General features: G+C 32.8%; 2 protein-coding genes across 2 annotated transcripts; both read left to right on the plus strand.

The window, feature by feature from the left end:
- The first annotated feature begins 1,215 nt into the window (after positions 1-1,215).
- Positions 1,216-3,291, plus strand: LOC145736608 (uncharacterized). The gene is made up of 3 exons (XM_081991039.1): positions 1,216-2,168; positions 2,901-3,060; positions 3,124-3,291. The coding sequence occupies exons 1-3, from the start codon at positions 2,070-2,072 to the stop codon at positions 3,240-3,242; spliced, it is 378 nt and encodes a 125-aa protein (XP_081847165.1). The 5' UTR covers positions 1,216-2,069; the 3' UTR covers positions 3,243-3,291.
- Positions 3,292-8,449: 5,158 nt separating this feature from the next.
- On the plus strand, positions 8,450-8,864 carry LOC145736222 (uncharacterized). Its single transcript, XM_081990525.1, has 2 exons — positions 8,450-8,713; positions 8,778-8,864. Exons 1-2 carry the CDS (start codon positions 8,450-8,452, stop codon positions 8,862-8,864), a joined length of 351 nt encoding a protein of 116 aa, XP_081846651.1.
- The last annotated feature ends 4,302 nt before the right edge of the window (positions 8,865-13,166 follow it).

Consider the following 13,166-nt stretch of genomic DNA (forward strand, 5'->3'; position numbering starts at 1 on the left):
GGTATGATATAATTCTAGAAAATTATAAATATTAAACAAGTAAACAGATCATTGTTGCTGGTACGGTTGCTCGACAACCGCTTATACAGTGCAGGTAAAAAGTTAAAATTTTCGCATTTTTGTTCGTGTTTTACGACGAAAGGGCTCAAGTTAGAGAACTGAAAAAAATACAGAAAACTAGTCCGTGATAGGTACTACAACTTTCATTATTACGATACACCTGGTATAAAAACAGATAGATATCAGGAAAGATATTTAAATTAAAATTTTAAATACCCATGTTACTCATCTCATCTTAAAATTTTTAAATTCCACAATCTGTCGATGAAAGCAGTACTCTGTATTAAAGGACTAAATCTCTGTTTAGACACACCAATAAGACCTAAAATTTAAATAGTTGTTTTCCATGTAAATAACCAAATTATTGTAAATTAAATGTAAAAAACAGAAATATTTGCCCTCAAGTTGCTGTTTGTGCTTCAATTTAAGTGTCTCCCCTGATATATAAATTGATGTGATTTTTTTTCAAAACCATATATTTTTGCGATTAGTAATCTTTATATCTATAAAGTGTCTCGTTTTGAAAAGAAGGCATATGTATAGAAAAAAACTGAAAAATATATTTAAAATAATATGTTACAGTCTGGCAGTTATAGTTGAGCATTGTTAATCACAGGAATTTGTTTTTGGTTTTAGATAGAAGCTAATAAGGCCACCAAAACGTCTGATTTGTCTTCTGCAGACAGTACTAAACACTCAAGTGGCTCCAGAAAAGGGCATAACTATTTGGGTCGGGGTCACAGACTTCAAATTAAAAATCGAAAGTATGCAGAAGAATCAAGCTCTTCTATTGCTAGTAACTCATCAGATGACAATGTGTATCCAGTTTTGAAAAAGTCTAGTATAACCTCGTACCAAGTATGTACCTATATTGTTGACTCAAAATAATAAAATATGTCATTAGTTGCTCATTTTTAGTAGTCTCAGAATGGCCATTCTTAATGGACACTTAAATAAATCTTTTTTTATTATTTATAAACTACTATAGTCGAAAAAGTCTTTGTTATATGTTAAATTTTAATTTGAAAAATGCAAAAACTTTCTCAGAGCTATTTGTGTTTTTTAATAAAATTTTTGGACCATTGATAACTATGTAAAGCACATATTTTACAATACGAAACATCGCTTCAATGTCAACTGTGGCGCTGGTTCCAGTACTTAACCGGTACACTTCTAGTTTTTTATGCATAAATTTCTAAAATGTTTTAAACTAACTTGGTAAATAAGTTATATAACTGGAGCTCATTTCAGAATTAAACCTGGTTGTCAATAAGAGTAAGCCAACTGCAAGACCTTCAGGAAGTAAGTACATTATTTGTATTGATGTTATGGTGGAAATGTGACACACTTACTGAATTTGTATACATTTTTAGGCGTTTCGACAAGTAGACATTTAAGACATCAAAATGATGAAACAGACGAGGAACCGTCACTGCCAAGTGAAGGAAATAATTTTCATATGCAAAATAATCACAGTGATGAGTACAATGGTAGTATCATAAAGTATTAATGTCTAGCTTAATCTTATAGGTATTTTGGTGTCAGGTATATTTCAAAAAGATGTCGTCAGCCATACTAATAGTAGATTGACCACACAACAAGTGGGAGGAGTCATGAGTGATGAAGGTAATAAACAGACACAACTGTATGGTCAAACTTAAAGAAAACAAGTAGGCATATACTTATAAGTTTAATGTTCAACATGAAGTAACTGAATATGCAGGTATTGATTTAATTACGGAGAAACGTTGAATGTATGCTTGTTTTCTTTTATTTGGTGATGTACTTATCCTAAAAGTGTTTTATGCTAAATAGTCAAACATTGTAAGTACTTTTTTACTTCATTTAACTTTCTAATAATTTTTATTTAATTTTAGATTTTAAAAAAGCAGTTATTGATGAGTTATCTGTTATAAATTTGAAATTAGATTCTTTTGGAGAGAAAGTAAACACACTGATAAATGTCCAGCGTGTCAACATTAATGCCACAAATTTAAAGCTGGTAGACAATGTGCAGAATCTGTACACAAAAATTCCTCTCAAAAATGGTGAGGATTTGGAAAATTTTGAAGAAGCCATTGAGCCATGATGACAATTATAAAATTTTGGTAAGTACTGGGAAAGTTGGGTAGCGTGAAGTATGTAAAGTGAAATTATTGAGTGTCGAGTGTTAAGGTGGATTCATAGTTCTGTTTCCGTAAAACATAACGTAAAATATAAAAACGTAAAATTACAACATGGATTTTCAGTGTTCCCATTCAGAGTTTGAAACGTAAACATAAACACAATTTCGTAAAACACAAGGAATGAACCATTTTCATTTCTTATGCTAATTTTCTTGCGTTTTTATGAATAACGTCATGTCAAAAAACAGGAAAATAATTCTAAGCCATATTTGAATTGAAGCTCCATGGAGCGAGCAGGACAAATATGACGTCCGATCACGCAATTTGGCAAAACGAAAATTGTACCAACTGTTAAATGACGTCATCGTGGCGTCATATTCGCTCTGCTCGCTCTATGAAGCGTCAAAACGAGCGGAGCCCAAATGTGCGTTCAAATTTTTGAGTATTGAGTTTGGTAGGAGTTTTAAGAAGTTTGTGTTATGAATTGGAACTCTTATTTTTATGTTTAACGTTTCATGTAATTATGTCTTACGAAAATAGAACTATGAATCCACCTTTACGTCAGAACAGGCATTGTTATGGAAATGGCTGTTATATGGGAAAAGTAATTTTGGCAGTGGTGATGTAACACTAAACACTAAAATTTCTCTATAGGTACTTAAGTAGATAAAACATTTCAATGTGCTTTATAAAGCAATAATTATAATTATTTAGGTATCAGAAATAAAAAGGGTAGGCGGACATTCTTGCGCACAGCATACAAGAAAGTGCCTTTATAAGATTTTGACAGATGAGGTGGCATTACATTACTCTTGGGATGGAGCCAAAGCCAAGCAGCCATTTAAAAACTTAAGAATAGGAAAAGCTCTTCTAGGTAAATGTAAACCCTCTATAATACACTACTTACCTTCAACTCAAAATATATTTTTTATTTTAGAAGCCATGAAGTCTCCGTATCTAGAAACAACAGAGTCTGACATTGTTGCTGTTATCAGGTACTGGTTAGGAAAGGCCAAGGAGAGAATTACCAACCATACCAAAGCAAATACGCAATAGAGTATATAAGTACATAAGTATTATAATATATATTATAATGAATTATATATTATAATATTAATAATAAGGTTTGATACTCATATTTTCTGTACTTACCCTTTTGGCTTATGCGTAAATTATTAAACTGTAACCAGCAGTTCAAATAGTTCCTTGTTCACATAATGATGAATATTTAAGTGAGTGTAACCTCACTCCACTTCTATCTTAAAAAGTGCAGAAAAAAAGCTAATTTTTAAGCCCTGCTACAAATATACTAATAAGAAATTACCAAGTATTTACTAAATACGTTCGTCCGTATATTGCCAGTAGAACTTTAGAAGATACTTAGAAAGATGTTTCTAAGTAAATACTGACTTTGTTCGTCAAATATACCCACGCACTTACTTAGAACATTCGTAGAAGGCGATTCGGGCGCTTGGTAACATATTCTTAGAATCTTCTTTTCTGGTGCGCAATGAAAATAACGCATTTTCTAAGAATGTACTTATTCTTAAAAGTGAAGTTCTAAGAATATACCAAGTATATCTAAATGTTGTGTGGGATAATTCTAGAAAATTGAAAATATAACTTTGACTTGTCACGCATTCCTGAAACGTCCTGTATAAATAACAATATATTCTACAAATAGCTGGCATCATCTCGTACAACTTTTCTATTCATCATTTTTTTCTAATGTGAAAAATAAAAAAGTTGAGAGGGGGGGACATTATAAATAATCACCGTGTACACGGCGTTAATTATTTTAACAGATTATTAGGCTAGTTGCTATATTACAAAACCAAAGCTTTAATTTTGCAAAAGAAAAACGAAGCAGTGTGTTCCGTGATATCGTACTTCGGTAGGTTAATAACCCAGCACCCCCTCTTCCACCATCCCCTCTCTCAACAGCGTGTTGGCCGGTGTTCGCACTTTTTCTGGGGTTTACCACCTTATTTGAGCCCTTAGCTACCCTCATCTTGCTCATTGCGTTGTCCACTTGCCACCTGTTTGCTAGTTTGGTGCATTGTTTGTCTAATTTTAACTTTATATCTTGTTGTATGAATGGTTGCGGCTTTAACCTTTTTATTGTTAACCTTTGATTGATTTGTGTGTTGCAGAACTATCTACCTGTCGTCACTTAGGTCATTGATTTTATTGTAATCCCTTCTGAAACGGCTTATCATTGCGGTTTTTTCAAAAAAATTTAGCATCTCCATTTTGTTTCCTGTTTGATCGCCTCTGCCGTGGATGGTGAATTAAATCTAAAGTTATCTTTTCTCTCCCCATAGGGTCTAACCCAGCCCTTAAAAATGGGTCTAATTTAAGGTTTTAGTTTTGTGATTAAATATGTAGTGTCAGGTTTTTTTCTCCATAATCAGGTAATTATTCAATTTTAAACCTTTTTTATTCATACTGCATGTGTTAAATTTTATAGCTTTATTCCCCCCTTTAAACAACTTTAAATTCACAAAATCTTTATAACATGGGTCTCACTGTCTCTCCATTTCTAAAAAGACAGCCGGCGCATTGATTGTCGAGTTGAGGTAGGTTTTCTCGTTTCTTAAACATCTGTTACACATAAGTAGAGTAAGTTATTCTTGTAGCACCTGAAGATGGCCATTTATATGTCCGAAACTAGTAGAGCAGGCCTTACCCTTTGAAGGTCGAAATAAAGTATTGTGGAGATCGACTTTGAGTTTTGTTTTCACTCAAATCAAAATCGGTTGGAACAGATGACTTGAATATCAATCACCCTTATAAACTTCTGTTGTCCCACAATATTACCCTTCTTAACACACAGTATAAATTCTTGTTTAAAGAAAACGTACTTTCCAAAAAATTGGAAACACGCTAAGGTTATTCCTCTGCCAAAGAAAAATAATCCAACAGAAATGAGTGACTTGAGGTCGATATCAATACTACCAGTATTTTCAAAAATTCTTGAAAAAGCGATGTATTACCAAATAGCTGAGTTTGTGACAACTTGTGGTGTAATACCCCCTAAGCAATCTGATTTTCGTAAAAGTTACTCGTGTACTACCGCGTTATCTGATATAGTGGACGACATTGTTGATGCTCAGGATAAAAATTTAGCTATTGTTCTCATATTGCTCGATTATACTAGAGCATTCGACATGATAGATCATAAAACTATGATTGCAATTTTAAAGTTTATAGGGTTTGGAGAAAGAGCATTGTCTCTTCTCGCATCTTTCCTTGTTGATAGACATCAAACAGTTCAAATAAGTGATAAGGTCTCTGAAAACTTACACAGTTTTGAGTAGAGTGCCGCAGGGGATCATCTTGGGACCTCTTTTGTACAGCATTTATACTTTTAATTTTACAAATACCCTTTCTTTCTATAAATATCATTTGTATGCTGATGATGATCAAATATAAAGGGTAATTCAAATTCGACCCTCACCATTAGGATCCCAGAAACCATAAGAGATACGAGAAAGTTTAAATTGGGGCAAAGTTGCGCAATTTAAATCTCAACCAATCACACATTTTGGCGATAATTGATATGACTATTCTAAGTTTACGTGGCTGTATCCGACTAAAAGCACTACTGCAAGAGAAACCATTGAATGCTTTGTAAGACAGCAAAAGACGTTTGGTAATCCCTGTAGGATTGTGTCTGACAAGGGAACAGCATTTACTGCAAATTAATTTCAAGACTATTGCCAAGGGGAAGGCATTAAGCATGTAACAATCACCACAGGAGTTCCGCGAGGAAATGGACAAATTGAACGCGTTCATCGAACTGTTATACCCGTACTTACCAAGCTTAGTGTTGAAGATCCAACAAAATGGTATAAATACCTTGATCGAGTCCAGAGAGCTTTAAATTCTACTTATCAACGCAGTATTGATTTGACGCCTTTTAAAGTGCTAATAGGAGTGAAGATGAAACGAAAAGAGGACATTTTGATTAATCAACTTATAGAAGAAGAAATCAAAAAAGAATTTTGTGAAGATAGAGAGAAGTTTGGAAAACATAGTAAAGAACATCTATTGAAGGTTCAAGAAGAACTCGAAATCGAAAGGGATATAATTTACGACGGATTAAACCAAGCGGTTATAAAGAAGGAGACCTAGTCGCTATTAAGAGGACTCAGTTTGGTGGTGGGCTCAAAGTCCATACAAAGTTTTTAGGTCCTTATAAAGTAGTGAAACTTAAAGATAACGAGTGATCCTTTTCCACATCACAAAAAAGTAAACCCTACATATATTACCTCAAAGAAGTAATTAAGCCAATAATGGCCGTCAAAATGAGAATCACCTTGAATGATTTTGAGTAATAACAGCCAAGTAGGTAATAATCTAAAATAGAATTAGTTTTATTATCTTAGTATAAAATTGACCTTATGTTAACAAAATTGTATATTTCATTAAATTAAGATTAAATTGTGACATGATAGTTGTAATTTTTAAATGGAAACACTATTTGGTTGCATTTTTGGATACCTATAGTAACAAATTTTTAAAATTTTGAAATTCATAAAACTTAATGCATTGAACTTGAGGAAAATGGCTTGCACATTCCTATCTTAGTTTTTCGTAAACTATTTAATAATGACAATTTGAATTTAAAGTAGAGAATTTTTTTATACATTTTTCAAAATTCTCAAGTGAAAAATTCCTAAAACATTTTTTTATCTGAAGAAAATCACAAAAGGCATTTTGACATAGTTCCTGAAAAATTAAGATAGAAATGTTCTTTGAAGTTCAATACCGCATTATCTATAAACCCTACTTTTCACAAAATAAAAAGCTGGCAAAAGTGAAAACTAAATTTTATTTTAAAACTTTATAGTATCCCTGAAAACAAAGAACAGTATCCTATAGCACGGTTATGTCATCATTACGCAGAGAGGACGCGCAGGTTGGAACAAATTCATTTAAAATTAAGGGTTTGGTTTTTTGGAAATATGCTTCTAAACGTCAATATTTATTTTTGTCTGCGGTTTTTTTTGTGGTAAATGCATGTATACAGGGCGGCCCAAAAATAAGTTACTACCATCAACTTCATTTTTTCAAATGGATTTACCTATTTTTAATTTTATTTTTGAATTGTGCATCAAATTCTAAGTAGGAAAAAAATTAAATAAAAAAATAATTTAATTTTTTTCTTAATAAAAATGTATATTTTTTTATTAAAATTTACGTACATGTCGATTTTTATTTTTGTATGCAGTTTTTTATCGTAAATGCATGTATAGAATTAGCGGCCCAAAAATAAGTTAATTTTAATAAAAAAATATTATTTTTTAGTTTATTTTATTCCTACTTAGAATTTGATGCACAATTCAAATATGAAATTAAAAATAGGTAATTCCATTTGAAAAAATGAAATTGATGGTAGTAACTTATTTTTGGCCCGCCCGTATACATACATTTCCCATAAAAAAAAAACCGCAGACAAAAATAAATATCGATGTGTAGCAGCTTATTTTCAAAAAACCAAACCCCTAATTTTAAATGAATTTGAAGTATCCAAATTATGTTTAATGTTCAAAACCTTACAAAAAAGAGTATTAAAAATTATTTGGTTTTGGTCATCTATTCTGTTATTACATTTCACCACATAGCTGAACCTATAGCAGCATCAGCATCATTAATTAGCCCAGTGAGAGAAAATCATAGTGTAAAATCAATAACAGGAAAACTAAAACGCCTTTGCACAATTTAAATCAAAAACAGAAGAAAGAAGAACGTCCCTGAATCCTGAATTTTCTTTCTTTTATTTTTTACTTTCATAGTTTCAAATGGCTTTCAAGTTTCAATTATTGTTCGTGTAGTAATGGTTGATGCTAGCTCAGCTCTAGTACAGACATAACTAGAAAGAGGTAGAAGAATGGGGTTAAGGCCGTCTGACACGATAGTAATTTTTGTAATAAAATTGTGGACAAATTTGTGACGAAAAAATAGTCGTCGTGTCATACAAGATTTAGTATCAAATTTAGCGTTAAAAAAATTCATTGACAAATTTTATAGAATTTGTTCTAAAAATTGATAATTTTTATTACATGCGCACTGCATTTTTGTTTGTCATTTCAATATTTATGACAAATGCATTTTGTCAAGTTTCGTGACGCCTGTATTTTTAACTTCATATTTTGTTGATTTTGGTTATGTGCGTTTTTTGAAAACTTGGAAAGTGCCGCCAAATCTAGTTAATTTCTTTTTTTATAATAATTGGAACCAATAGTGAGTTACGAAAAATGTCTTGGTCCAGAGATCAGTGCGAGTTATTAATCGACGAATATCAAAAACACCCTTGCTTATACGCTGTTAAATCATTAAGCTATAGGAATAAACATGCCAGAGCCGCAGCTTTCGAATCTATCGCCAAATGTTTAAAGCAGCTTAAACCGCTCGTCACCATAAGTGAAATCAAACAGAAGCTTAGTGGCTTAAGAGGTAATTTTATGACTGAACACAGGAAGTGCATGAATAGTCAAACTAGTGGTGCTGGAGAAGAGGAGGTAGCAGTAATATTTTAGTAGGTTTATATCATATAACTTAACACATAAGTTTATGTTGCTTTAGGTTTACGTGCCTAGTATATGGTATTACCAAAGCATGATGTTTTTGTTAGAGCATATTGAGGTACGAAGCACTTTGGATAATGGGTAATTTGGGTAATTTCTCAAACATATTTTGTTTAGTAATTTATTTACCATTTATTGTCAAAAATTACTATCGTGTCAGACGGCCTTTAGGTTGTTGAGGTTGTTGACATGTTGTTATCATAGAATAAGTAAGTTTAGTTTAGGAGTTCATGTTATATAAAAAGGTATCAGTGAGTTTGTAATAAAGCCACTCACTGAGATACAAGTCGTATTATTACATGGCGCAGTCGAGAAGTTGAACCTATTATCGCACAACGTGTGAAAAGTGTCAGAAGCTGGAATACTGAACTTTAGAAAATGGAAGGCAGATTACCTGATCCAATGGTTGGTGATGGAAACTTGAATGGGAATTTCAATAAATTTTTCCAAGCCTTTGAGACTTACTTAATAGCTACAGAAAAAGACACCAAGCCTGATAAAGTAAAATGCTTTATTGTTAAACTTAATAGGCCCTGTAGGGATTGAGATATATAATATATTAAAAGTACCAAATAATGGTAGCTATGATAGTGTAGTGGCAGAATTTAAAAAGTACTGTGCACCTAGAAGGAATAAAACCTATGAAAGGTTTATTTTCAATAGCAGAAATCAAAGCAAAGATGAGCCCTTTGACCATTTTTTAAGTGATGTCAAAAAACTAATCCAAAGCTGTGAATATGATTCACAAGAGGACAGTATACTAATAGATCGTATTGTTCTGGGAATAAATGATGTGAGCGTTCAAGAGAAACTGCTAAACATACAAAACCTGAAATTGGATAGAGCAATTGAAATTTGTCGAACCTCAGAGGTAACAAAGAAGCAGCTGTCTGCAGTAAGAAGCACAGATGCGATGAATCAATCAGTGGATGAACTTCAGTTAAGAAGGACCAGAAGGGTTGAAGCAAAGCAGGAGAAGCTGTCAAAATCTCGGTGCCAGAAGTGCAATGGTCTTCATGGTTATGGAAAATGTCCAGCTTTTGGAAAGAAATGCTTTAAATGTGGAAAACCCAATCACTTTAGTAATGTTTGCTTTAATGAAAGTCAAGGAGTAGTTAAAAAAGTTAGAGAAATCACTAAAAAGAGCAGTGAAGATAGTTGTGACAGTGAAGAATATTTGTTTGTGCATTCCCTGAGGGAGATAGGGGAAATTAAAGGCAGTGGTGCAAAAATGTAGACTGAAAATATTAAGGTGCATAATAGAACCATTAACTTATAGTAAATATTATTCCTAAATGGCTCTGGCAGAAGTTACATGCAGGCAGAGGTGCAAACATAAAGGGTCCTAAGTTGGAGCAAACCAGTGTAGTGTTGGAGGCATATGGTGGTGCCAGGTTGAAACCCTGTGGAAAAGTGCAACTGCAGTGCTCAAGGTTAGATAAAAATTTGATACTTTTAGAATTTCTTATTGTTGATTTAAATGTTAAACCTATAATTGGGTTGCCTGCTTGTTATACTTTAGGTTATATTAAAAGGTCTGAAAGTTTAGAGGTAGATGAAACTAAGTTTAACCGAGAGTTTAACAAGGAAAAATTTATAAGTGAGAATCGAGACATATTTAAGGGTGTAGGGTTGTTTTCTGAAATACTTGAGATTCAAAAAAGAATAGTATTCCTATTGCTAAGCCAGCTAGGCGGGTGCCTTTAGCTATAAGGGATAGACTTAAAGAAAAATTAGATAAACTTGAAATGCAAAAAATAATAGCTAAAGTAAATAGGGCAAATGAGTGGGTTAACAATCTGGTTATTATTGAAAAACCTAATAAGTCATTACGATTATGCCTTGATCCACAAGAACTGAACAAGTGTATTAAAAGAGAATTTTATGAAATACCTAGTATAGATGATATTAGATCTAAACTAGCAGGAAAAATGTATTATACTGTTATGGATTTCAAAGACGGGTTTTACCAGATTAAACTTAATGAGAAATCTAGTGATCTAACAACATTTGCTACGCCATTTGGCTGTTACAAGTTCCTCAGGCTGCCATTTGGTTTGAACCTTGCACCAGAATATTTTCAGAAAATGAATGAGAAATTTTCGGTGATATACAAAATGTCATAATATACTTTGATGATTTGTTAATTGCTTGTGAGACCATAGAAGAACATGATAAAACTCTAATGAAAGTGTTACAGAGAGCAAGGGAAAAAGGGGTTAAATTTAATGAGGAAAAACTTCAGTTTAGGCAACAAGAAGTTATCTAGGTCATGTTTTTAATAGTGAAGGTGTAAAAATTGATAATGATAAGATTAAAGCCATTAGTGACCTAAAACCTCCCACTTGTAAACAGGAATTACAAAAGTTGTTAGGTTTAGTAAATTATGTTAGAAAATCGTAATAATACGACAAGTCGTATTATTGCGACGACAAGTCGTATTATTACAGTTCGAACTTCACTTCAATCAGCTCAGCTGTTTACGAGTTTTACGACAGTAATGACAGTTTACGCCTAAAATCATTTTTATTGGCTAGGCTTGAAAAATGTTGGTCTCCGGCTAGACGCCGGAGAGTAAGGGTTTACAATACACATCCCAAAACCCTACTCGCACTCAAAACAAGAATTACAGAGGAGATCGAAGCAATAACGCCTGACACTTAGCACCAGGTCATGCACAATGTTCAAAATCGACTTGCTGAATGCATCCGGCAAAACGAACATCATCTTTGCGATGTAATCTTCAAGAATTGATTTTTTCTTTAATTTCCAATGTTGTCGTTTACCCTAAATAAATGTTTCAATAACTCTTTCCTTTTTTTTTCTTTCTTCAAAAGTTTCCATCTTTTTGCACCACCGTGTATAAACATATACCAGGTGTCCAAGAGCACCCTGGACATAAGAGATTAACATGGAAAAACGGTATGATTTTGTTGCGCCTGTACGGTTGATTCGATTGAAAAATCGTATTAATTAAAGTTGTAGTACCTATCACGGGCTAGTTTTCTGTATTTTTTTCAGATCTCTAACTTGAGCCCTATCGTCGTAAAACTCAAACAAAAATGAGAAAATTTAAACTTTTAGCCTGCACTGTATAAGCGGTTGTCGAGCAACGGATAAACAGGTCATTGTTTCTGATACGGTTGCTCTACAATTCTGCTGACGCCATGTTAAATTTCACAAAAAAGTAACACACTGTCGCGAAATCCGCTACCCCGTATCTTTAAAAATAGGTGAGATACCATACCAAAGTGTCGAAAATGGGACACCCTGTAGACTAGCATTCCTTTAGCTATGCGATTAATCGATTCAGATACTCAGTAGGTAGGGTGTAAGTTACTTTTGACCACATCTATGGCGAATGCATATATATTGTACAAAGAAAATGAACAAGAAACCATCTCGATCACAGATTTCAAAAAATTCATCGTAAAATATTTGATATCTCATAAACATCAAACTGAAATTTTAGAAAAAGGCGTAGTAGCAAAGAAAATAAGTTTTACTCAAGAGATTAATCGCAAGGAAGGTACAAAATTAAAAAAAAATGTGTAAACTTTTGAGTGTAAAAATTTGAGTTTTAAAGTCCTTACCAATATCGGATAATGCCTCAAGTCATGTGAAAAAGATTGATTTTATATTTTTTTCTCAAAGAGTGTTTCAAACACGTTCTAAGTTTGTGTAAACATTAAAAAACGCGTTTTTTTTGAAGTTCTGTTAATAAACATTCTGGCTCCTTCTTAGAAAACACACGTGATAAAGAGTTGATTTTTCGATAGTAATCGGAGATGGGCAGGCACAAATAGTTCATTTTGCAGTAGGATATGTTAATCAGTTGGAAAATAAATTGTACGTTTGATAGATATTAATGACTGATTGCTGGTCTGGTTCCATTCCAATGTCAACTTCTGCACAGTTACTCAGTTCGCCATGCGTAGGTTGACATTTAAAGGAATGACAATTTTTCTAATACATTACCATTTAGTCGGACATTAAATAAAAATGCTGCATATGACATAACAGCAAATCGAAATAGCAAATAAAACTACCCAAAACCCCGCGCCCCAATCTTTAGTTTATTAGTAAAATAAATAAGAATTCCAGCATTCCCCTGTACGACTTTTTATGCATCTCGCTTCACCGGGAGAATATCTGAAACAAATAAAATAATATTACGACAAGAATATAAAAAACGTCAATGTGTTTTAACCGATTTCAGCTGAATATCTAAATAAAATCAAACATTTTTCATTACATCCGGAGATATCCGACACAAACCGAAAAAGTCAAATTTCTATTTGTTTTTTACCTCTTTATTAAAGATAAAACCTCCTACCTTTTTCGAATACGTTTTTTGAAGAACATTTGATATTAAACAAAACGGGAT

This window comes from Ips typographus, linkage group LG12 (genome assembly GCF_016097725.1).
Source record: "Ips typographus isolate SLU linkage group LG12, UJ_Ityp_2.0, whole genome shotgun sequence".
NCBI classification, from domain to species: domain Eukaryota; kingdom Metazoa; phylum Arthropoda; class Insecta; order Coleoptera; family Curculionidae; genus Ips; species Ips typographus.

Coding starts and splice junctions, on each gene's coding strand:
- LOC145736608 (XM_081991039.1), top strand. CDS start 2,070: ATGTGCAGAATCTGTACACAAAAATTCCTCTCAAAAATGGTGAGGATT. Junction 2,169..2,900: donor ATGACAATTATAAAATTTTG/GTAAGTACTGGG, acceptor ATAATTATTTAG/GTATCAGAAATAAAAAGGGT. Junction 3,061..3,123: donor AATAGGAAAAGCTCTTCTAG/GTAAATGTAAAC, acceptor TTTTTATTTTAG/AAGCCATGAAGTCTCCGTAT.
- LOC145736222 (XM_081990525.1), top strand. CDS start 8,450: ATGTCTTGGTCCAGAGATCAGTGCGAGTTATTAATCGACGAATATCAA. Junction 8,714..8,777: donor GTGGTGCTGGAGAAGAGGAG/GTAGCAGTAATA, acceptor ATGTTGCTTTAG/GTTTACGTGCCTAGTATATG.